Below are 26136 nucleotides of genomic sequence, written 5' to 3'. Positions count from 1 at the left end.
TGCTGTGGGATGAAAGGAATTATGGGTGTCTGTTTCTGCCTTTGCAGTTCCTCCATCATTGCTGATTCCAGGAGGCCCTTCCAGCACAATGAATCATCCCCTTCATAGATGGCAAGGGAATGAGGGTCCCTTTTGGTGTCATTAAAACCTCCCAACAAGCAAGCATCAAGCCATTTATCACAGCAAAAACAAAAGGTGAAGAAGAAAGCTCAAAAGAAACCTTTTGGTGCCTAACCTCTTTGGCACTGATAAATCACCCTTGGATTCTGCCAGAGCAATTATAAAGGATGGATACGATTGTTCCGTGTCCTCGGGAATACAGGTTTCTGAATCCTGAAGGTGAGGCGGGATAAACCTGTATTTGTAGCACAGGGTAAACCTCTGGGAAGCAGCCTGAAGTGGCTGATTTCCACTTCGACTTTGATCAAGAGATTCAAGCTCACCATCTGCCTTAAATCAGCTCACTGCTTGTCAAGGGTGGAAGAGAAAAAAGCCACTATCTTAATGGCATTTCTTTCAATCCATGGAGCATTTCAACCCAGCAGACTCATACCTTATTAGGCAGGCCTGTTTTCAAGCAGATTGGGTTGTCTTTGGATGAGAATCAAGTAACACAGAGCAAATGGGTCAGCTATCTTCCCCATTTCTCCCACAGGGATACTAACCAGTGCCTTTGACGATCAGATTTCAGTAGGTGGCTGGATAGGCATCATTTGGTCAAGATGGAAAAACAGAAGGTGGTACTTTCTATATTGCTCGAAGGATTTTATGAGGTGTAACCCAAAAGAAATGTTTCCAAGCTCTGGTCATGTCTTGGAGTGTATAAGCAACTCGTTCTCAAACCTGAACATCTCACACAACTTCTCTTGAGGGTCCAGAAGCATTATCTGGCCTGTACATGCCCCTCCCATCTACCCTTTGAAGCCAAACAGGCACTTCTGAGAACTCTGTGCCTATCTTTTTGTGAGTCAAAACTTTTTCAAATCACTACAATCTCCATGTTCCCCAGACTCAATCAACATAGGATGAAAATTATTTAAGATGTAACTGCATACAGGGTTGGTTTTGTTTGTTGTGTACTTGACATTATTTTCTAGTTTTCTTGGGACTGCTTTAGGTGACCTCTGGAATACTGAGTGAATTTAAACCAAAAGGGATAAGTATTTTGCTGGTCAGGCAGGGGTATATCTGGGGCTGTGGGGTGGGAATGTGAACAATACCCTCCATAGGAATGATTTTTCCTTGAGTTTCCATAACTTAAAGCTGTGGGTAAGTATTTAGAACTAAGCTTTAGGTTTCCAAAGAAAAAAAGGAATACAAACACAGCAAATGTAAGAGTTCTAGATAAGAATGACTTTCAGTGCCTTGCTTGATGAAGTGCTACAAATTTGAGGACTGAAAAAAAATGTTATTGTAGGGGGAGATAAATCTCACTTGGAAAGACAAGGCAAGACAATGTTTTACACATACACACATACTCTCACACACCAGCTGCACTCCTGTTTAGGTCAAGATATCAGTCTTTTCCAGAGTTCAGGTAATAAAAGCTTCTTGAACTGATATCTTGGTGTGGTTAATAAAGGGAGGTAGGCTTCTGTTTATTTATTTAGTTAGTTAATTACAGCTCCAAGAATCCTTTGCTAGCATATTTGTGGAAGGAGTAGTCCAAAAAATTAACCTGTCCAAGATGTGGTGGTCCCCTTCCTCATTTACCTGGAATGTTGATTCCCAGTTAACCCATTCCTGAGCATATATAGTAGTTTGGTCTCTTCCCTTCTGTACTGTATATCTCAAGGAGATTTTCTGCAGTACAAAATTCTGCCTTTCTTCTGTTTGATAATGAAACTAGGGAGCAGAGCAGATCAGCTACTATCTCCCTGCTTTGAGGAGAATGGAAAATGAGAAGATTCATTCTTTCTTTCTTGGACACACTCAACTCCATTGCATTGTTTATTGCTTTTATGCTTTGGAAAGCAAAAAGCAGCACATGCCTGTGGTGGGACTGGCTAGATCTTGGATCCTAGGGTTAATCCAATAAAACACACAGTGTGCCTGAAATAAAAACACAAGCCCTGCGAATTCTTTTCAGTTCTATTCCCCGTTTGTTCAGGGCATCAATTCCCTGAATATCAAGCGAGGATAAAAATAGCAGCGCCCTCCTTTGTAGCTGTATGTGCCTGTGTGTAGGTACACATTAGGAAAGAAAAATTTCTCTTTCTGGAAAGTTTATGTACTACATACTATTAAACTGATTAGGATTTTTCTACACTGATTTAATTACCTGCACTATGAGCAAGCTTGTAACAGTTTTAGTAGATATTTCACGTTTAGCTAGGTCTCCTAGAAACATTTCCAAATGCAGAATAATTACAAGGCCTAAAGGAAAATAGTTTAGACAGCATGATTTATAGCTTCAAAGAGTCCTTCTGTTAGATGATATGGTATTACTATTAACCTACCTTTCAGAGTCGTTCTAATGATTAGAACAAGATAAGGCAAGTCCAGTGCTTTGGGATTTAAAGGTATGATATAGATCAGTGCAACCCTGGGATCTCCTTCTCTGGAGATTTTTAAACAGTGGCTGGATGAGCATCTCTTGGGAGTGTTTTCATTGTGTATGCCTACATGGCAGAATGGGATTGGATCAACCTCCAGCCCCAGATACATCCCTAAGCAGCACAAATACCCCCAAAGCTATCTCTATAGCAGTCAACACTCAATTTCTTCCTCAGACTTCCCTTGTGATAACTAATAGTTATTTTCATGTAATCGCATGCTAATAATATAAAATGTTAAAGAGAAGTCAGGTACACAGCGTTCTGATTTTGTTTGCAATGCAAGCTTATTTAACTGATTTACAAAATGCAATTTGTTAAAACACCCTCAAATCAATTTGCTTGTTTGTCAAACTTCACATAAAGTTTCTTCCTGGCCTTGCAGAGGGAGTTGCTTCAGAGAAGCTGCTCTCTATCAAGTTGGAAACAGCAATGTTATCTTAGAAGTGTGATGTGTGTGGAAAGACTCATAGAATCATCCGGTCCAACCTCATTCTGCCATGTAGGCATACACAATGAAAACACTCCCAACAGATCGCCATCCAGCCACTGTTTAAAAAGCTCCAGAGAAGGAGACTCAACAGCATTTCAAGGCAGCATATTCCACTATCTAACAACAATTGTTACCAGGATGTTTTCCTAGGTAAGATCTCATTTCCTGTAGTTTGAATCCATTGCACCATGTCCTAGTGCCCTCTGGAGCAGCAGAAAATAAGTTGATTCCCTCTTCAATAGGACATCCTTTCAAATATTTAAACATAGCTATCATGTCCCCTCTTAGCCTTCTCTTCTCCAAGCTAAACATACCAAACTTGCTAAGTCATTTTAACAGAGAACGTGCAAGAGGAACTAGAATTCTCCACAAACCAAGAAACTAAATGTGCTGAACCAAGCCTGCAGATGCGCTATGGCTCAGGCTGCAGCCATACTGTAAGCATGGAAAATCGTGAAGTGTGTGTTGATGCATCACAGCCTCTGCAGTCAAAGAGCTGCAATAACTACAGGGCGGGGGGGGGGGGGGGGGAGTGAAACGCATGACTACCCTTTCTTCCCCTCCCTGAACTGTATAGCAATGTTGTCCTGGAAGAGTCGCAGCAGCTCCTATGACCTGTCAAAGAGGATTGGCTCGGCCCCCCTTGCTCTGGGATTGCTCAAGGCATCGGCTGGGATGAAAGTGCTGCAGTGAGGAAAGGTGGCTTAGTGATTCAGCACTTTTCTCTCCCTGCTTCTGTTCTGCTGCAGTATTAACTCTCTCTTTGCATGGTATGCAGGGTACTTGCTTGCTCTCTTCTCAGATGGCAGCTGGTGAGGGACTGGCACGAACCAGAAGAGGGCAGAGTAGAGGAGTATTCAAAATCCAGGTTGCATTGAACCCCTGTGAGTCAGAATAGCCTTGCAGATGGTTACTTTGCATTCATAAACCTTTTGCTAAAATAACGCACAGGCATTATTTATGTTTGTCCTCAAACACAGAATGTCCCAACAATCTTTCCTCCAGATGGGATGAATGGGAGAATGCATTTTCCTAATACTATAATAACAGTGTTGGGAACTGTAAGTGAATTTGTTTTGTCTTGAGGTTAGAGATGCTTGCCTTATGAGAGTTTTTAAAGGGGATTTTATCAACCCACCATCATCACCATTTCTTTGTGAAATAGGTAAATGATGAAAATTAGATTAAAAATTGTCATTTGTCAAAAGCATTTAGTTGTCCTTGAGATTTATTCAACTGCATAATTTTCACATATCAATCACAAATTTTCTTAAAATATCCAGATCTGACCTTTGAACATAAGTCTGTGATTTTGCTTTCAAGTTTTGATTTCAGTATTTGTTTTTTCAAAGAATTTGTTTTTGAGAGACTACCCAGACAAAAAAAGTCTCTGAAAGTCTCAGGTTTATTTATTTATTTTATTTCCTTTGTTTTATATTCCGCCTCTCTCTCCCCCATAGAGGAACTCAGGTTTTGCTTCTTAACAAAGCAATTTTAATTTGGAGATCTACATAACATTTTCCTATCCTGAAGTCTTCCCAGAGATTCCTGGCATTATCAAGAACTTTCCCACTTGCTAGATCAATTTACGTAACCCACAATTCCCTTTTAAATTGTTTCTTTTACTTTAATGAATTTTCTCTCAGTGCCACCCAGGATGAATCTACACTGCCATATAATTCAGATTATCAAAGCAGATAATCCACATTATCTGCTTTGAACTGGATTATATGAGTCTATACTTCCATATAATCCAGTTCAAAGTAGATAATCTGGATTTTATAAAGCAGCGTAGATGGGGCTCCAGGTACACATTAAGTACCCCAATACTTCCCCCCCCCCTTAGTATCTGAATCAGGTAAATGCTGTTCAGAAAGGAATAACTCCCCATGATCCTATATGACACTCAAATATTATTCATCATTTCTTTTTAAAATGGTGTCTAGGATCAGAGGCGGTCCAACCGCCAGGCGAGGGAATCATTTGCCTGTGGTGCCATCGTCCTGGGGGTGCCGTCGAGGGCCCAGGAGGATGGCGCCACCCCTGCCTCCTTCTCCTCCTTTCCAGGCCTTCCCGCAGAGGGTGGGGCTGCGCCGCGGCGGGGCTGCATGGCACGGGGGCAGGGCCGTGCCATGCGGGGGGCGGGGCCAGGCTGCGTGGCAGTAGGGCCCAGGCTGGCTGGGCCTCGCCCCCCACACCACGCGGCCCCACCCCCTGTGCCGTGTGCCCCACCCCCCGTGCCATGTGGCTCCGCCCCCCTGCACAGCACATTTTGCTATAATTTTTCAATGAATATTCTCATGTAGTCTCAATCAAATCAACATAGTTTGTGGCAGCCACAAAAATGAAGTTTCTCAAGTATAACAGCTACTTTCAAAGAATGTACCATGTAACAGGAATAACATTTTCAAATCAGGGATATAGTGTTAGCAATCGAATGGTTCAAAAATTGTGGCTGGTTTGGGGAGGGTCAGACCAGGGGACACTAATTAGTTATGCATATGATATAGTATTTTGTCCATTTACCTACTTACCTATCTGTCTTATATTCCATTTTTCTCCCAATACGGGACCCAAAGTGACTTATGCGGTCAACTCTGATCACAGATTTTCAGCACTGTGTTTAAATTGGCCATAGTCTCTTATAGCACCCACACATGAGGTCACAAGACACTACAATCTTTTCTGTGTACTGCCTACCCCTCCCCCCCAAGTATCCCCCCCCCTTCCCTATGGTGCTCAAGGAGACTTACAGACAGATCAGGAAACTGTACTATATAAATCTCAGTTTAAAGCAGGGTGCTTGAACATATTGCTTATTCGTGCTCTCATGAAGAGAATATTGTTGAGCAGGGAAATTGCTTTTGAATGAATCAAACGATGCTATAACACTTTGGTGCATCAAAGTCTGGTTAGCATGTGGATGAAGCATTGTTTTCCTGAAGCTCTGTGTGTGTGTGAATTAATGAATACTTGTGTATTCACATAGACACCATTTCATGCATCTGACAAAATGGGTCATAATTCACAAAAGCTTATGCCACAACAAATCTGTAAGTCCAAGTTGTTACAGGATCTTAGTGAATGGTTTGTATTCATTTGTTGCCTCTCCCCTTCATCTCATCTGCTCCCTTTTGTACTGTGAAAGTCTCTTATGGAATGAATGCATGGATATTTTTTGCACTTTTCCAAGGATTCTTTTCATTTCAAAGGTCCTCATTCAGAATCCATTAACAGTGAATTGCACCCATTGTTCTATATAGCGTGACCACTCCTTATTAAGTGTGTCGATAGCACTGAACAGAAGAAAAGGGGCTTGTGCATGATGAATAAGACTGTGAAAGTGTTTGTGTTTGAAAACAATGCCAAATTTTGGTCACAAAGAATTTTGTTTCCATGTAGTGAATTGGCACTGTGTGTAATTGACAGAATTATTTCTATTGTGATTGCCCATGAGGCTATTCACTTTGTCCAAATATTTCTGCACCAACATGAATTTGGTTTTCATATTTATTTGCCATGTTTCCTATACCCTTTATAAGAAGTCAGCAAGAGAATGCTTCTGTTATCTGACAACAAAGGGAATAAGCATGTCAGACTAAGGCTGATATTCTACATTGGCTTGCAGAGTTACACTTTGGCCTCAATCCAACACTGTAGTACAAATGTTTGTGGACCTATGCTATATTGATCATACACCCTTCAGAAAAATTCCTGAAAGTATCCTACATGGCTGTTCCACTGAGGAAAGTAAGCTAAGCAGGAACAGGAAAACATCTGCCTACCTCCCCATAGCCAGATGCACAATTATTAGAGCAGTGCTGAGACCCCCAAATGACCAAAGCGGGTGTAAACATTGTACATTTGGCTTTAGGAGATCAGCAGATGCTTCTCCGCTGTTGCCTGCTCTCCATGAACTATGGAATGGCCAAGCAAAGGAGCTCCAGGGGTTTGGAGGGGGGCTTCAGGCACTGCGGCGGGACAGGACTACCAATCTTCACAGTGCTTGAAAAGAGACACCTGCACCCTTAAGGGAGACTTAAACAGAATTCTGGCCCTCGTTTGTGATATGAAACACTTGTGTTGAATAGCAATGTTGTATGATTAAATGCAGAAATGAAGGAATATTTCCACAGATTTCAGGAGCGGCCCTATATGGGCTGACAAAGTGCATCCATATGCACCCTGGCACCACATCCATGTCCTTGAACTGACTGTGAAATGTCCATGTTGGACAAAAATATCCATCTGCTTTATGTAGGGGAAGATACCAATAGAATTCCATTCATAATTTGGTTGCTTGTTTGCTGAGAGCTGTACTATCCTTATATTCCTTTTATTTTCACATAATCATTCATGTCTTCTCAATAGTATCTATTTTGTCACTAGCCCTTCTGAAACCAGATGTTAGTAGGATTAATTGTTCAGCTTGCCAATTAAAAATTTGACACACGATCTATCCGTATTTCTTATTATTTTTTTCCCTGTGTCACAGCTGATATTTATGAAAAAAAATGTTGAATTTGTGGCATCCTGGGTTTGCATCCATTCACACATGCCGACACTTCCATTTTGTGCCAGCTTCCAGTGCTCATTGACTGTCAACACTTCTACCTATGACAGCAAATGTATGATTGGGACAGACAGCTTTTGATGGCACAGTGAATATAATTTATCATTTTGAAAATATGGCACTTTAACAAATCTGTTAGTATGAGCTTTTGTGGACTGTTGCCCACTTTGTCAATTTTTATGCTCTCAGTTTAGCACACAAAACACAGACGTTGTGCCTTAAATCATTCACAAAATTTCTTAAAATTGCATGTTGGATGCATTTTTGTGACAACTGTGTATCTATTAGGGTCCTTTTTGTATTCTGTTTTAGTCTTTGTATATTCCTAATACGGTGCACATAGTGTTACTTGTTTTGCAAGGAATATATGGATTTGTTTGAATGAACCCACTTGTATCACAGGTTGAGACTATATGTGACAGGTGGACAGGCAACAGAAATGCCTTTCATGTTGAAACTTGGGTCCTACCTCAAAGGTATGTGATTGTGTACATATACCCAAATAGAGATATTACAAAATCCAATACACCTTTGTCCCTAAGCATTCTCTCTTTGTCATAGAAATAAATCCTGGATTATGTTATGTCAGGGTAAATGGTCACTGCTCAGAGTGCTAAGGTGCATGTGACATTGGTTTTGGTACAGCCCCAAAGTATTTGTATATTCTTGCTTGCTCATGAAGGCTATTATTTTATTTGTTCGGTCATTTTTACTTTCTCCATTTTATGTTCTTTGTGTTTATTGTGTTTAATTCTGGGCTGGAAGAAAAAAAAGACACAATTAAAATGACATAGGGAAAAGTACTAATATGCTTAAAATATCTACAACAGTTTGCTTTCTAAAATGCCAGTCTAGTTGTCAATGGCACAAAAAGAGCCCCTGATTACTTCTTCTTTTCCCAGACTTACTTTTTTCTCTGAGGGCCCTTCCACACAGTCATATAACCCAGAATATCAAGGCAGAAAATCCCATATCTGCTTTGAACTGGGTTATCTGAGTCCACACTGCCATATATTCCAGTTCAAAGCAGAAAATGTGGGATTTTATTCAGCTCTGTGGAAGGGGCCTGAGGAACATTGGGGTGGGATGGGAGCCAAGTTCAATAAACGACAAGTTTTTGCATAACCTATTTCATTTCCCTTCCTGTTGTTATGGTTCTTCTTTTCTTTCTTCTACAGTGAATACCTAAAAGCTCTTTTCAATTTTCCTTAATTCTGGTGGGAAGAACTATTTTAACACATTAGCTTATCTTTGTCCTTTTCTGACAATTCTCTCAATTTACTGTAATTTCCTTTTGAGTATCCTACAGTTTTGGCATTTTGATCTCCTATATTTGGAGACCATATTTGCAGGAATTTGCTGATGTTCTTCAATGGAACAAGTAACTGCTAAATTGGGGTAGGAGCCCCGGTGGTGAAGTGTGTTAAAGCACTGAACTGCTGAACTTGCAGACCGAAAGGTCCCAAGTTCAAATCCCGGGGCGGAATGAGCGCCTGCTGTTAGCTCCAGCTTCTGCCAACCTAGCAGTTCGAAAATATGCCAATGTGAGTAGATCAATAGGTACCGCTCTGGCGGGAAGGTAACGGCACTCCATGTAGTCATGCCGGCCACATGACCTTGGAGGTGTCTACGGACAACGCCGACTCTTTGGCTTAGAAATGGAGATGAGCACCAACCCCCAGAGTCAGACATGACTGGACTTAACGTCAAGGGAGAACCTTTACCTTTACCTAAGTTGGGGTAGGAAAAATAGTTGTAAATTTTCTCAGCCTCATCAACAAAATGATCAGTTATTATGAAATTACTCCTTAGTGCAGTGGTTCCCAATTTTGGGCCTTACCAGTCAGATTACCAGCTGTTAGGAGCTGTGGGAGCTAAAGTCCAAAACTCCCGGAGGCCCAAAGGTTGGGAACCACTGCCTTAGTAAAATTAAAAACAAGCACATGCCTTGAAACGCTTTCCCCCCATGTTTTGTTTTTGTTGAATTTTGTGCAGTGGGTTTTGCAGAAATAAAATGTTACAAAGAAGTTACAAAATGTAACAAAATGAAATTGTAAAATGTGGTCCTCAAACTCTCGTAAAATATGGTGAAAATCTTAATAATTCCCAGTGGTGTGAAAACTTTAAAATTAGCATCCCCTTCTGTAAGAATGAAATAGACAGAGATGTAAAGACTCCTGCAGAAATATTTCAAAAATTGTCTACAGCTACCAGTGTGGTCTGTATTCCTTTACTGACTTAAGAAAAAAGATCATGCTTGGTCCATTGGGACAATGAGAGAAATGGGAATGAAAAACTCAATCAGTCAAAATGTTGCAATGTAATTGACAGAGTTTCTGAATAAGTGAAGGGAGATTGAGGGGAAGTTGGCATGATGACAAAAGCCACAAAGTCTGCACTTCTAATAATCAAAGATAAAAGAAAATCACATCACTGACTGAGTGAGTGTTATATTTGGATGATATGCAGCCGGAGTATGTGGGATTTTGATTGGATAGTAGCCACTAGGCTTGATCGATCCATGAAAAATTTGATTCTAAACTCGTTTCAAAACTAGAGGGGGCAGTTTTTCGTTTTTGTTGCTAATAACGAATTTGGCCCCCAAAATTTTTCGAAATTAACAAAAATTCGTTATTTTCTAAATTAATTCGTTAATGGCGGACGCGCATGCGCGGTGGCCCAAAAACAGCCCGAAGGGGGGGGACTTAGGGGGCTCTCCCGCCCTCATTTTTTGAGTGATCTTCTTCAAACTTGGTACAGTGGTAGAACACATTTAACACTGATAGCTCACCAAAATGTGGAACGTTTCCCTTATCCTCTGATTTTTGGCAAATTTTCATAGCTTTTATAATAAACCATTTTTTAATAATTGCAGAAATCTGTTCCTGGTTTGAAAGTCTTATTTCCTGTTAAATTGGGTTGTCTTTACTGTGAAAGTCATTGTTCTACTTCAGAAACTTTGTTTTTGTGGCTGAAACTTTGTTAAATTGGTGTGTGTGTGATATATATTGTGTATATATATATATATATATATAGTCCCTGCTTTTGTGTGTGTGTGTGTGTGTGTGTGTGTGTGTGTGTGTGTGTAGGTAAAGGTAAAGGTATCCCTTGACGTTAAGTTCAGTCATGTCTGACTCTGGGGGTTGGTGCTCATCTCCATTTCTAAGCCCAAGAGCCAGTGTTGTCCATAGACACCTCCAAGGTCATGTGGCCGGCATGACTACATGGAGTGCCATTACCTTCCCAGAAACACCCAGAAAATGGGAATTCCAGACAGGAAACAATCAGGGCCAGCTAATACCTCCCAACAAAGGATTCCCCCAGGTAGGAAGCAGCCAGGCTTTGAAGCTGCAAGGCTATTCAATGCTAATCAAGGTGACCAATTGCAACATTCACACTTGCCTCCCACAGACAAGAGTTCTTTCTCCCACCCTGGACCTTCCACAGATATATAAACCCCACTTGCCTAGCTTCGCACAGACGTCAAAACCTCTATGTCTGCCACAGATGTGGGTGAAACGTCAGGAGAGAATGCTTCTGGCACATGGCCATAGAGCCCGGAATACATACCACAACAGTGTGATCCCGGCCATGAAATCTTTCGACAACACAACCACAGTATCCATTCAAGTTCATGTAGCGTGGTATGGACTGGAGACCTGTATTGGGGGGAGGGAGGGTGCGAATCTGGGCCCCTGGGAGCAGCCGAGGACGGGCCTGGCCCACACCCCCTCGCATCCCGGGCCTCTTCCTCCTCACCGCCGGGCCCCTCTCGGTCTCTCCAGGCCTGAGCTGAGGCGAGGCGGCGGCGGCGGCCATTTCCCCCCTCCGTCTTCCTCCTCCTCCTCGGCCTCCTTCCCCCTCGCCCCCTCCCATTGGCTGAGCCTCCCATTGGCTGAGGGGCAAAAGGAAAGGAGTTTGGGTGATTTGCAAAAGCTTTTTTTTCTTAACAAAAAAAACGAAGAAATAAGAAAAAACGGCCTCTCGCGATTCGAAACCGCGATATCCAGACGTGTGGACAACCAAGGTTCTATATTGCTTCAAAACAAACGAAAATAACGAATTAATAACGGGTAACGGGAAAATCGAATTATTTGAGCAAGCCTAGTAGCCACAGAATAGCAGAGTATCTGAATGTAGAAAGAACCACACATGGGATTATGTATATCTTTTGTCTAACAGAAGACAGAATGTTATTTCAATATTTAAATCTAATCATGCAACTTGTACCACCTTTAATCAAACAGTAGATGGAGCAACATATGGACCAAGAGTCTTATTCTGGATGTATAGAAGGCTCTGCCTTGCCTCCCAACCACATCCATCTTCTGTACTTAGTTATTTATAATTATAACAATTTAAAACAAAGAAAGGAAGGGAAGAGGAAAAAGAAATATGGCAAAACGTTTAGAATTAACTGGTTTTTATTTTTACATGAACTTTCATGGATATATAAACCCACATATTTGGGTACAGTACTGAGTTAGTTTTAAAGCCTCAATCATAAAGTATATTTTGCTGTTTTAGGAGTGTTACTAAAAGAAATCTGATTTAGAAAGATGCAAATCATGTTGCTTTTCCTAAATTTTCAAAAGCCCAGGTAAGGTAATTCAAGTTTTTCAGAACTTTACAGTGATCAGTTAGCATTGATGCAGAAATGCAATAAATCTCATTAGGAAAGGTCTGTTTTCTAGGGTTCAAAACTCTCTCTGGGGAGATTCCTTGTGATATGTGCATTAGTGAGGACGCTTGTATTAATATATGTGCACCACTGTCTTTGTTCATACCTCTGCTAATGGATTGGTATTTGTAAATACAGCATAACCCTCTTTTTCATTGACTTAACATCCACATTTTCACTTACACATCAAGCAAAAAAATTAAGTTGTATTCCCCCCCCCCCAAAAAAAATGTTTGTGGGGTTTTCTAGAGCCTTCAGTGCAATTCTATAGGTTTCTTCTGGCTCAAGCATACAACAGAATAGCACTGGAGGACTAAAGAGGCTAACAAATTGAAGTGTTTGTCAACTCATCAGGTTCCTTAATTATCCACAGTTTTGGGGGTCATGTTGTGTTATTCAATTTAGCAATTTCTCTTTCTAGTTGTGCATTTTAAGCATTCCAAATAGTTTGCGTCTTGGTATTGCGGCTTCCAACTTGAATCCAATTGCTGTTCAAAAGTGCCTCTTAGCGTGTGTTTCCCCCCACCACCAACAGATTTGGCCTGATGGATAGGTGCTTACCTCCTTCCCTCTCCCCCTCTATTTCTTTTATAGCCTTAAGAAGCTGTCATTTAAGTTGAAGCATGGTTGTTAAATACCCCCCCCCCCCTTTCCGATTGATGAAGGTTTGAAATGTACTGTTACATTGGGGAAGAAGCAGAAAGGGAGAGACTGACTGACTCATTAGCCATGCAACTGGCACATTGGCTTTTGCAGAGCAATCTCTTTCTTGCTCTCCCTCCTTCCTTCTCCTCCCGCAACCCCTTGTCTGTCTAACCTCTCCCCTCTGTTAAATTATTTCATAGGGAAAAAGAATCTATTACCCTTGGTCTAGAGAGGCACTTGCATGCCCATTGCAGGCTTGCTAGTACTGGCATTAATCAGTGAGAGATGCCAAAGAGCAAAAATGAGATGCTGCCCACAGGCACTCTTATTGTTTACCAGTCAGCCATAAATATTGACTCATAAATATGTAGGCGCCCCTCTCCTGTGAAGGAGTGAGATGACAAGTTCAGGGGACAAGGGGGTTTGCAAATGGAACAAAGTCAGAATTGTGAAGCCGATAAGGGAGTAACTAGATGTGATGGTGGCAGGATCCAATTCATCTAAAATTGTGTGGGTGCAATGAGTAGTTTCATAGCTGAGCATGGGGTACGTGGTAAAGACTAGATGGTGGGAGGACACCATCCTACTCTTTCCTTCATGTTAAATTCTAACGTCCATGCTAAATTCATATTTGGTTAGTAATGCCCCATTCATGTAATCCAAAAACCCATTTTAAAACCTTTAAAAATACAAAGCTGTGTTACTTGGTGAATTTATTCTGAATTCATCTGGAATAGCTCACGCCCACCATCTTGTGTCTTATCTAGCTGAAGCTCCTGCTGACGCTTGAGAGAAAATTGAGAAAAAAGCACCCCCACAAACTTAGAGGAAGAAACCGCCTTGACCTCTAATGAGCATCCCATTAGCAGTCACCATGAAATAACCTTTGAAATTTATCCACTTCGTTTTAATACTAATTAGACTCTTTGGGAAACTGGCAAGCTGTTTGCCTAGTGTCACAAAACCTGGGTCCCATGAGGTGACTAGAGTTGCCACATTGCCTGTTTTAGTCTGGCCTGCTGTTGCTTTGAATTGATGCATTCCAGGGTCATATAGAGCAGTACTGAAAGAAATGCATTGGGTGGAATTACAAGTGGCCCATACTTGTGCTGCTTTTAGAAAGGTATTTGAACTTGTCTCTTAAATGTGGTCTCAATTTTTAGTGGTTATATTATTCTACCATTTTAATGATTTTGTTTTTTCTAATGTTTATGCCTTTAGAGATTTTATAGTAAGGAGATTTGTTGTTGTTGTTGTTGTTGTTGTTGTTGTTGTTGTTGTGTACCTTCAAGTCATTTCTGCCCTAAGGCGACCCCATAGTGTGGATATTCAACCCCTGGTCTCCCAGTTTCCTCATCTAACACTCAAACTGCTATACAGTGCTGGTTCAGAAAGTAGGTGTATAAATATAAATATATACAGTAAGAAATGTAAGATGTATGCACTTTCATAGAATGAAAATCCCCCATAAGCAGAAAGGCAAGATATAAACTGAATGAATAAATATTGTATATACTTATACATAAGTCGATCTAATGTAAAAGTCAAGGGCAGGTTGGAGGACCAAAGTTAAGGATTTTGCTTTGACCCATGGGTAAGTCAAGGATAAAACTTTATGGGATATAACAAATCTTTTCATTTCCTTTTAAAATTGCATTGAGAGAACATAATTAGGAGGAGAGTAAGAGAAGGGGGATTTCATTATTTCAGAGCATTCTGTTTGGGGATGTGTACACTGTATTGCTGATCTTTAAAATGTCTACATCTATATAGATAAGAAACATAGCCAGTAAAATAAAATACGTATAGAAAGAAAAGAGAATAGATTATCCAAAGAATGTCATATAGAAGAAAAGATCCATTTGGTAGCTATTTGCATAAAGAACACAACTAAACTGCTATGATTTTGTGTTTCCTAAATTGTAGTTGTCAGACATCATAAAGATGTAGGATATCGTTGATTTCAATTGTGGAATGACTCTAGCAGAGCTTGTGATGTTTCTTTCACTTTTGCAATTGAAGAAGAAACAGATATGGATTCCTGCTGGAAGGCATAGGCAGTGAAGAGTTCAGCAGGTTGAAAAGAGAGCTTCTTTTTTTCCACCACTGCCAGAGGGCATACTTTCTGCGTGGTGGACTACAAGTCATCTTAATAGGCATGCCATATCATAGTCCTTTCCACCATAACCTCAAAATCTGTGCAACACAGTTTATATTCATCACAATGTGCTTGTTAAACTATATAACTCAACATTAACTTGGGACTTGCCTGCCAGCCGTTTTGTGTTTTCTCCTGGCCTAATTATAGAAGACAGAGAGATGTAAAGAGAATTGACTTGACTGGATTGCTGGTTCATGTCAGAAAAACAGAGTTGATCTTATAATAGCTTGAGGCAACTATCTCAGGAAGCAGAAACTGGACAGGGGTCAGTGCATGGGTGGGTGAAATTATTGATATGTCAAATCTCCATGTGTTGGAGGACAGAGGTGGGTTTGCCACACATCCTCCCTGGTACTCTTAAATAAACATGATGAATTAAGTGTGGTGGATGATGTAATTCCTCCAGTAGTCTTGGAAAGAGTGCCTCTGCCGGCCCACCTGCTTTTGTTCCTAAAGGGGGGACCCTCTTGGCCTCAAAGGTTAAATGTCTTTGGCCATACATGCAGGAAAAGTTATCTTTCTGCAAATGTTCTTTCTCTGAGAGGACAAAAAGTATTTTTCAGGAAAGGTGGGTGCTGGCTACTCTACCATAGTGTTTATACTCCTAATCTTTCATCAATGCATGGCTCAGTACTGAAAATAGAAATCCTAAGGATGACTATCCTTGTCACTGGCTGAGAGCAATCCTATCATAATGGAGCTTAGTCACTGCCTTCCTTGATTAGCATTTGATGGCCCTGTGACCTTAAGGCCTGGCTTCTTCCTATTTGGGAGAATCCTTTGTTTGCCACATATCCTCCCTGTTTTCAGAGTGTTGTTCTTTATTTACTATTCTGATTTTAGAGGTTTTTTAATACTGGTAGCCAATCCCCCCCCCCCCCTGCTGCCGCCGCTGCTAAAATCAGAACAGTAAATAAAGAACAACACTCCGAAAACAGAAATTCCAGACATGAAACAATCAGGGACAGCTAACAGCTCCAGTCAAAGGATTCTCCCAGAAAGGTGATTAATTACAACATCCACATCTGACTCCTACAGACAAGAGTTTTTTCTCCCACGCTGGACTTTACACAGATATATAAACCTTCCTTGCCTGGTTTCCAACATACCTCACACCTCTGGGGATGCCTGCCACAGATGTGGCTGAAACGTCAGGAGGGAAAGCTTCTGGAACATGGCCATACAGCCCAAAAGACTCACAGCAACCCAGTGATTCTGGCCATGAAAGCCTTCGACAATATATTTAAAGGAGCTATCTGAGGCGATAAATTCCACCTCGAAATAAATTTAGCACATTGAATAGCTCCCTTAAAGTTCAGCCCAAAATTGAGTAGGTTAAATACCTCACTGATATCCAAGCCCTCAGTCTTCCCAGGGATTATCATTCCCTTCATTGTCAGGGTGTCAGGTGACTTCCCCTGAATACAGTAACTGAACAGCACTAAAGCATTGTTGTATTGCTCAGTATCTGTCTGCATACCAGCAACCCTTTTACTCATAAGCTAACTATTGCCTTCCAAGAGAAAAGGTGCACCAAATATGTTCAGAAGCTCTTTGTACTCTGTACCAGAAAGGTGGCAAACCCACCCACTTTTCAGAATGTGCCCGTGTCAATGACCCCCTATGGAACAAACTAAAAGCCTTCAGAAATCCTTGTGGAATTCGACAGTTTCGCCTAGATATTGTAAATGCTACTTTGATGGCATTCAACTTTGTATCATCATTGCAGAACTGGATGCTAAGGATCAGAATGTCATTTCCATCATGTTCAGAGTGGCAAAAGAAATCAGTGTACTTAAGAGTTCATATTAACTGAAGTCAATATTTAGTTAACATTCAATAAGAACTAAATTTAGGAGTAAAGCTCAGTAGATGGTTTTAGAAGGAGAAGGGCTCAAGTAGAGATGTAGCAGTACTGAAGCTGATTCAGGTGGAGGACCTGGAGAAGAAACCCTTTAGTATTATTTAGAAATATGGTTTATTGTGTTCCCACTATGACTGTTTTTCTACTGTTGCAGAAAATGAGTATATGACTCGATTTGACTCCTCAGTTATCATATTTCGTCTCTCTGCAATGGCATTTGTGCCTTTAAAAATAACAAGCATATACTCATTTAGATTTTCTTATGTCATTTTAAATTCTGGATTCAGGTGCTTTTCTCTCTCTCAAAGCATATGGAAGAACTCCCAATTTTATTTCTAAGATATCCATATGGTCACTATTTATCATGCAGGTGCATGTAATTCCCACTTGACTTTCTCCTCCACTCCTGCTGAGATTCTTGAATTGTTTTGCTTCTGTTTTGATGGAAGAAGACACTGATTGAAATATGATGATATATGGCTCTTTATACTGCGTAAGGGAAGAGTAAAAGTGGTTCTGGAATCACTTGGGATAAAATAAGGTTATTTTGACAAGACTTTGGGGGTTTTATATATTCTTGCTCTTTGCCAGTAGTTCTGTAAACCTTAGTCGAGAAAGTGGGTATTTACATTTCATTATATCTTTACAAGATTATCGTTAGGCAGAGGGATATTGCTTTTTCATAATGCTGCCTCCAGAGATTCATGGGATGGAGAATCTGAACATGCATCTCACATGTTCAGAACTAAAATATTGTGCACTGAATTTTTGATAAGACAGCCTGAAGATAGAAGAGAGATTAGAGCAGATGGCTTGTATATTTCAGTGGGTCTCCTTACATCTCTCCTTTCTTGCCAAAATCACTGCAGGCTACTCAGTATTAGGCTCTCAAGGCTTTGTTCACAGCATAATGTCCTGTCATATGGAATACTGCCCCTAATATTGCCACCTCCCTTTTCATGATGACAACTTGTGGAAAATATGCCCATATCTTTAATTAGAGAACACAGCTTGTGGGTCTTGTTGTGTACATCCTTATTTCAGGATGGCTTTTTGTGTGTGTGTGTCCCCACTTTTGCGCTCCAGAAAAGCTCATCTCAAATAAAATATGTTATCCATGAATCACCATAGACAGAAGATGTTGATATACGTAGGATGCTTTATAACTTGTAACAAAATACTGCCAGTTCTGACCATCATTTTCAGGCTTTGGCTCTTGTTTTCATTCCCCTCACCCCCAGGCATCTTGTTTTCCTTGTTCAGTTTACAGAAAGGTTAATGAAGCTTCTGAGAAAGACACTTCCTTTTGCAAAGACTTTTTATGCTCAACCACCTCTCCTTTTCCTTCTTGCTCTCTGCCTAGCTGAAAGCAGCACTGATGTAGGGATGTAGGAACGTTGGGAAAATGCAGGCTTTGGGTGCTGGGATGTAGTAATCAATGCCAGGAAGCTTGCGCTGGGAAGGAATGGGATTCTTCTCTAGCTAACACAACTGTAGCCATGAATTTGCCTGCCTACAGTCAGAGGCGGTCCAACAATGAGGCGAATTAGGCAGTTGCCTGTGGTGCAAAACATACGGGGGTGCAGTCGAGACTGCTTTTTCTGTTGATTTGTTGTAAAACATGATGTTTTGGTGCTTAGTTTGTAAAATCTTAATGTAATTTGATGTTTAATAGGCTTTCCCTTAATCCCTCCTTATTATCCAACATTTTCGCTTATCCAACACTTTTATTTTTCAGTGATTGGTTTGGGGGGGGGGGGTCAAAATTCTGTTTGCCTACACTTGAAAAATACCTAGGGCCGGCTCTGCCTACAGTAGGCAAAGCAAACAGTGACTCCCTTCAGAATCCTTTATTGAATGCATGAAGAGCAAAATAAAGACAACAGCAAAACAGATAACAGTATGTTTTTAAAGATATAGAGCTATATACGCATATGTGGCCAACAATATCACTATGAATAACACATGGGAAGAGCTACATTTCAATTGTCAGAGCACTATGCATGCAGAATACTCCACATTCAGTCCATGACATCTCTAAATATAACTGGAATAATTCCTGCCTGAGACCTTGGAGAGCCACAACCAATCAATGCTCACTGTACTGAGCTAGATGTGCCAACCAATAGTCAACAGCTTACTATGCTATTCCTATTTTTGAGAAGGAACCAACAAAACAAATCTTTTTGTCTCTGACATTTCACATGTAAGAAGCAGTTCTCAATGGTGTCTTCAGTATGAAATATAATTGTTTTGTGACCAAAGCTCAGAAGTTCCTTTTTGGATTACAGTTCCCAGTAGTCATGGTGCTTGAGTGATTCTGAGCATTGTAGTGCAAAAACACAATATATTCAAACCCTGGTATGGAGGGTCTAATCTGTTATTATCAAATTTCCTTCTTTTTTTTCAGAAAGCCTGAAGAACAGTCAAGATGAAGTGGAATCTCTTCAAAAAAACTGCCAACCCCGAGCCCATTATAGCTGCTACTACAGGTGGTCCAGCAGCATCCCCAACTACAACAACAGCACCTCCATCACTCTCAACGGACAACACAACACAGATATCAGGCCCAGTGGAGAGCAAGGAGGATGTGTTTGCCAAAATTAAAGAGAAGTTTATGAATGAAATAAACAAAATTCCCTGTAAGGAGTCCACATTTGTTTTTCTGCCTTGATAATGTTTGAATATTGCTTTGTTTATATCTATAGCATGCAAAGGGATAGTCTAGTATTAAACCTGATGCTTTGAAGCACACTAGTCTTATATCTTTTGACAAAAAGGGTCATAATTTCTTGTAGGCAAAAAAATATGTACTTAGGGACACCGTTGTGGGGAAGCCCAAACTTTTGGATTTATTATTCTGAATAAATTAGTGTAGTGGTTTGAATTTAGTATTACAGATACATATTTATATTCAGTGACACTACATAGTCATGATCTTGTCATTATTGTCACAATCAGAAATGCTCCTCCCATTCTCGTTAACAGCTAGCAGCCACATCGAGCAAAGGAGGTTCAACTACTGATCAGAGCACAAGGAGGAGATTTCCAACCCCCTCCTACCAGCAAACACGGTTGCAACAATTGGAAGCAGTATCACACAATTCCTGGGAGATTAATCTGTAGGAAATGAAGGGCTGAATGGGAAGGTACATGCAGGTCCACCCAGGAGAAAGTACTGAGGTAGTAATGTTTGTGAAACAGGAAAAGCTGCTTTTATAGCCTCTGCTATTTGCAGCCAGCTATTTAAGAACTCAGCCAACCAAACTTCTGTACTGATGACAACATGTTAAATGCTCTTATCAGAACTTCATGTCTGACTTTACTGTGGTCCTGGAATTCTGACTTCAGCATTGGTTGATCCCTCTAGCTACTTCCTTTGGTTAATGCTCAGCTGGGATATCCTGTTGTTTCTGACTTGAACCATGTTGTAAATGGAATTGGCTTCCGTTTCTTAGGGCCCTTCCACACAGCCATATAACCCAGAATATCAAGGCAGATAATTCACAATATTTGCTTTGAACTGGATTATCTGAGTCCATATTGCCATATAATCCAGTTCAATATGGATTTTATGCAGCTGTGGAGGCTTAGATACTACCAGTGCTCACCTAATCTGAGACTAGCTCATCGCAGTAGATGGGAGGTATGGAATTCCAGCACACGGGACAGACACATAACATGGCAAGCAGGACTCCTATCACCATTCCTCATCACAGCCTTACAAGCTGGTGGGAGGAGGCTGGGAATGCTCCCCCCCCCTTGCACCTATGCAGCTGAACAGACCCCTTTACTCAGTGGAGCTGCTGGTGGGCTTGTGGGTGGGAAGTCAAGGAGGAGATGTTACTTAGTTACATATTCATAACTAAATAGCAGATGTAGGATAACAGTAAGCACCCTAGCTTAATGATTCTCTGTGAAAGAGAGAGGGGAAGTTTCAATGGAAATTCTATTTTAATCAATTAGTTCTCGAATTTGAAGCAATTATAAGAAAAGAAGGGTTTTTGGGGGGGGTAAGGAAGAGAAAAACCACTCTTTCAGACCTTTTGCAATCATAGTGATTTTATGGTTTAGGAAGCTGGCTAGAAGGATAAGAATTATTTCAGTTTATCAAAGTAGGTAATTGGCCCTATACTAGAGAAAGTAATACGCATTTATAAAGACCTACCACATGTCAAAATGTGTGTTTGCGGTCAAAGGTACATCTGGTGGACTCAGACAAAGAGGGGGTGTTGAGGTCATATTATTTAAATGTGACTTGTGGCAAACATTCCCCAGATTAAGTAACCTTTGGACCTTATACGAAACTATGGCAAGCTTTAGTCTTTCTGTAGTGGAGTTTTTAAACTTTAATTTTAAATTGTTACTTTTAGTATTAGGTGTTTCTCTTTTTCAGATAAGCTGCAGCAAAGATGGAGCATGGGATGGGGGGTGGACCAAAAGGCATAGTAGAAATCATCTTTAAATTAATAGTGCTATCTGCAGTGTGACCTGTAGCTACATTCTCTCCCGAACATAACAGACCTGCAGTGAGTTTCTTCTTGTTTTGAGACTGTAGTGATGTCATGCTAAGTATTCCCACTTTCTTTTTTACAGTGCCACCATGGGCCCTGATTGCCATTGCTGTAGTAGCCGGGTTGCTGATCCTCACCTGCTGTTTCTGCATCTGCAAGAAATGCTGCTGCAAGAAAAAGAAGAACAAGAAGGACAAAAAAGGGATGAAAAATGCCATGAACATGAAAGACATGAAAGGCCAGGTGAAAACATGCCCCTTTGAAAAGATCAGTTGGGAGGCTGTACTTAGCACAATCCAAAAAGCACTTGCTTGTTCTTCTGAATATTGGGAGATCAGGTCTAATAGAGTACATCAACAAACAGTTGAAATCTTTTCATTTGAAATATGAGAGCCCCACCCAAGCTGGGCTCAGCAATGAGATCTGAATGAGGGGTGGCAAATTATGCCATATCATTTTATATCCGTACTTTATAAGGCTCAGGTTAACCGTGCTGGTTTCCCACATCATCCATGGGTTATTTGTGGACAGATACTAAGGATCTTAAAACATTTGTGAAAAATCAAACACATGATCTAAGGGAGGAGAGAGGGAGTGGGGAAGAAGAGAAAATGACTGCAGGCTAGAATGATGCAGATAGGAGAAGATATGGATAAAACAAACTTCACATCACCATAAACATATGCAGTGCTGAAACTGTCATAGGGCAACATGCAACTTAATAATAAATGAGTATAGGCTGAAAAGGTTAGTAACTCCAAGAAGGCCATATATTTTTTAGCCAGGATAGCCAAAGAACAGATGGATACTGATAACAAACAAGTTTTTTCTTTTGTGAGCCTGCTTGCTATTGCAGATTTGGGATAAAGACAGAGATCACCTTAAAAACAGATTTAAAGATAGAGTGTATTTCCTGTGGTGCCAAATAAATTTGTTTGGGCCACTGTAGTCTCTAAGTTGGGTGTACATCAAGTTGATCCTTCAGATGCTGTCTGAAAGCCTCTCCAGTCATTCTTCACCTTAGGTTATTTTGACTGGGGATGACAGGAATTGTCAGCTAGCAACACTCAGAGGACCATACATCTGGGCAAACATATTTACTGTACTACCAACGTCTGTGAAAAAACAACAGTAAAATAGATTCTCACAGGCAATAATTCCTCTGCCATGACACCTTGAAACTTAAAAAAAGCCTGTCTTTAGTTGTAATTCCACTGAAGCCAATCGGATTTAAGCAATATAACTGGATAAAACATATATCATGTTGTCATTTATAGTATGGAGTTTGTACATATCCACATCTAATTTAGAATGTAAAGGGCTGTCATAAAAAACACCAGATAATCTCACTAGTTTTTCTGTCTCACACACATACACATTCACTTGCAAGGAATGTAATCATGTGGATAGGTATATACCGTATTTACTCGAGTCTAATACACCATCGAATCTAATGCACACCTCAATTTTCAAAACCCTGAAAACCCCCCCAAAAAACATTTTCCATATTATGCAAATCTAGTGCATACCCTAATTTTGGGAAAGTAATTTAGTCAAAAAAGGTGAGCATTAGAATTGAGTAAATATGGCATTTGATAGACAGATTTTTAGTTATATCTATCATCCTTTTTAAATATGAAAATCACAAGATAATATATATAAGAAAATGGAACCTGAAGGTACAGATAGGCGCTGCCTCTGCTTCATGATGTTATTTGTCTTCATGTTGCCCATTGACTTATGGCAACCCCATAAATTTCAAAGGGCTTCCTTAGACTACTTAGAAGTAGTTATGCCAGTTTTTTTCTGTGAAATATAGCAAATATAGCCTACAGCATCTTGGAGTCATAGGCAGTCTTCCACCCAAGTACTAACCTGACCTGACCCTGCTTAGCTTTGAAGATGCGATTTAGAATTTGATTTATTTCAAACAGTGGTCAAATATGCCAGAAAATTATTTTGGCAAGTGCCACTTAAAATTAATGGAAGCCACACAGGTTTAGGGTAGTGAATAATATTGTACTTCAAGAGGAGGAAGCTGTTAGTATGGTTATACCAGCACTGTAGCATTTTGTTAGATTCTCCTATCAACCTACTCCAACCTACTCCATATCCTACATTGTATCTGGAATCATCATACCTATGCTCTCCCAATAATAATGATGACAAATCTTAACATGTCTAAATCATGGAGATTATAGAATCATAGAATTAGAAGAGACCACAAGACCTTTCCAGTCTAACCCCCTTCCATGGAGGATACATTGAACACCATGAAAAGCATAAGAACAGGGGTAGAAATCACAGAGTTTACCAGATTTTTTGTACTGCAACTCCCAACATTCCTAACCAATACATATGAGATGATGAGATGTGCAGTTCAGTAAATGTTCACGGTGCCATATGATCCTCACATTAGATGGGAGCATTGGAGGTTCTGTGTAGGAATGTTTCCTGGAAGTAGCATATAGAAAACAGACTGGAAATCCAAAACTATAAAAATACTTAGCATGGTATCTCAACTGATACCACCCATCTCAGCACTCCCACCTTTTTACTGCTCAGGTTTATATGGTTTATATTGTTTGCTTTACTGTCAGCAATCAAACTAACTCAGCAGCAAATCCCATTTGCATTAAAGTCAGACAAACATGTGAAACTCTGGATGGTTTGATGAGCTCTAAATTCTTCTCCCATTTTGGGGGCTTTTGATTTGGTAACTTAAGCAGGAGGCTGGGAAATGGGACTTTTATAGCCCATATTGCAAGAAGCATATCTGGGCGTTAATGAGCCCATTTGCATGGGGTGTTTTAATGAAGCTTAGCTCAGGATTGCCAAATCATTTGGATCCCATGTGTTGTTGAAGGCTTTCATGGCCGGGATCACAGGGTTGTTGTATGTCTTTCGGGCTGTGTGGCCATGTTCCAGAAGTATTCTCTCCTGACATTTCGCCCACATCTATGGCAGGTATCCTCTCAGGATGCCTGCCATAGATGTGGGCGAAAAGTCAGGAAATAATACTTCTGGAACATGGCCACACAGCCCGAAAGACATACAACAACCCATTAGGATCCCATTGCTGTGTGCACAGTTACTACAGAAAAACTGAGTTAGAATTATGCCTCATACTTGCGTCAATTCTCTTGCTAAAGGCTCCCAACAGAAGATGGGTATCATCCTTTAGAATCATAGTTCAAAAAGACCTTAAAATTATCTAGTCCCCCAGAGCTTTGAAACTTTTTGAAGTACAGTTCCCAGAGTGTACCCCTTAAAATAGGACATGTGGAGTCTGAGGGCCCAATCACACTAAGCAATTACAGCACCTTGATTTGACTTTAACTGCCATAGTTCCATCATATATAATCCTGGGGCTTGTAGTTTGGCAAGCACTAGAGCAGGGGTCCCCAAACTAAGGCCCGGGGGCCACATGCAGCCCATCGAAGCCATTTATCCAGCCCCTGCGGCAGGAGCTCCCTCCTCCTCCGCCGAGGTAGATGCATGCGTCGCGGGGTAGGAGGGAAAGGCACACATCTTTCCCGTCTCCTCCCTCGCCTGGTGCGCGCCTTCCAAAGCTTTGCTTGTTTATAATGGTATTTTAATTATTATTTAATCAACAATTAATTATTAAGGGGTGCTTTGCTAGTTCTTTTGGTGCAGAAAGGCAGAAGGGGGTTGGCCTAAATGGCCCAAGGGGTCTCTTCCAACCCTCTTTATTATTTTTATTATGATATGATTATGATTAACATTGAGGCTATATTTATTTCTTTTTTTTTTTACTTCAAAATAAGATATGTGCAGTGTGCACTGCATAGGAATTTGTTCAATTTTATATTAAAAAAACCCCTATAGTCTGGCCCTCCAACAGTCTGCGGGACTGTGAACTGGCCCCCAGTTTAAAAAGTTTGGGGACTCCTACACTAGAGAAAAGAATGGTAAATATGCCTTCCTAAACCTGTAGTCCTAGAACTTCATAAAAAGGCACCAGTAGAATAATGAAGGTATAGTTAGACAGGCCCTAGGAATTGTACTCTAAAAGGGTTAACTTTTCAAAACTGAACCCAGCCTCCTGCTCAATGCAGGTTCAGCAATGCAGAGTATAGCTGTAGTATTCCTAAAAGTACTCCTCTGCTTAAATAATCTCCAGTGGAAAGGAAACCATGAACCAATGAGGCAGTTTGTCAAATAGATTTTAAGATTAAAATTTTTATGCCCTAATGTCTAGCCATAATCCTTGTTGTTTTATGCCTTTGAGGTGTTTCCAATTTATGCAACTCTAAAGTGAATCTTTTACAGAGTTTTCTTGGGATGATTTATTCAGAGGGAGGTTGTCTTTGCCTTCCTCTGAGATAATTTGCCCAAGGTCATTCATAAATTCTGGCCATGGTGGACTTTTTTCTGAGGCGTCTAAAAGCCTTAAAATAAAAACTTACTGGGCTGCCATGCTTCCTCTCTGGCTGTCCTCCTGTTGCATAGAAATGATGTGCCAGGAAGGGGGGGGGGGGTGAAAGAGGAATATTGCCCCCCCTTTCTGCCACATCATTTCTACCTGCCAGGAGGGTTGCTGGAGAAGAGGCATGGTAGCCTGGTAAGTTTTTATTTTACTTTAAGGCTTTTTTTTGGGGGGGGGGGGGAATGGCCCCATTCCAGCAC

The 26136-nt window shown here is 40.6% G+C and overlaps 1 protein-coding gene across 8 annotated transcripts in view; it reads left to right on the top strand.

Annotated features, from left to right (window-relative positions):
• Positions 1 to 26136, top strand: part of syt2 (synaptotagmin 2) — a 196466-nt gene that overhangs the window by 147881 nt on the left and 22449 nt on the right. For 6 of the 8 annotated variants that reach the window (XR_010005531.1, XM_008109894.3, XM_016993364.2 and 3 more), the window contains 2 exons: positions 19383 to 19614; positions 21569 to 21729. Coding sequence is in view for 7 of the 8 variants with exons in the window: in XM_008109894.3 (XP_008108101.1) it covers positions 19404 to 19614; positions 21569 to 21729 (372 nt within the window). In the remaining variant the exon portion in view is untranslated. The remainder of the gene's footprint in view (positions 1 to 19382; positions 19615 to 21568; positions 21730 to 26136) is intronic. The other 2 variants (XM_008109892.3, XM_062978707.1) reach the window with 1 other exon arrangement.

This window comes from Anolis carolinensis, chromosome 4 (genome assembly GCF_035594765.1).
Source record: "Anolis carolinensis isolate JA03-04 chromosome 4, rAnoCar3.1.pri, whole genome shotgun sequence".
Taxonomy (NCBI): Eukaryota; Metazoa; Chordata; class Lepidosauria; order Squamata; family Dactyloidae; genus Anolis; species Anolis carolinensis.
The sequence above is the reverse complement of the archived record's forward strand: the minus strand, read 5'-3'. Positions and strand labels throughout refer to the sequence as shown.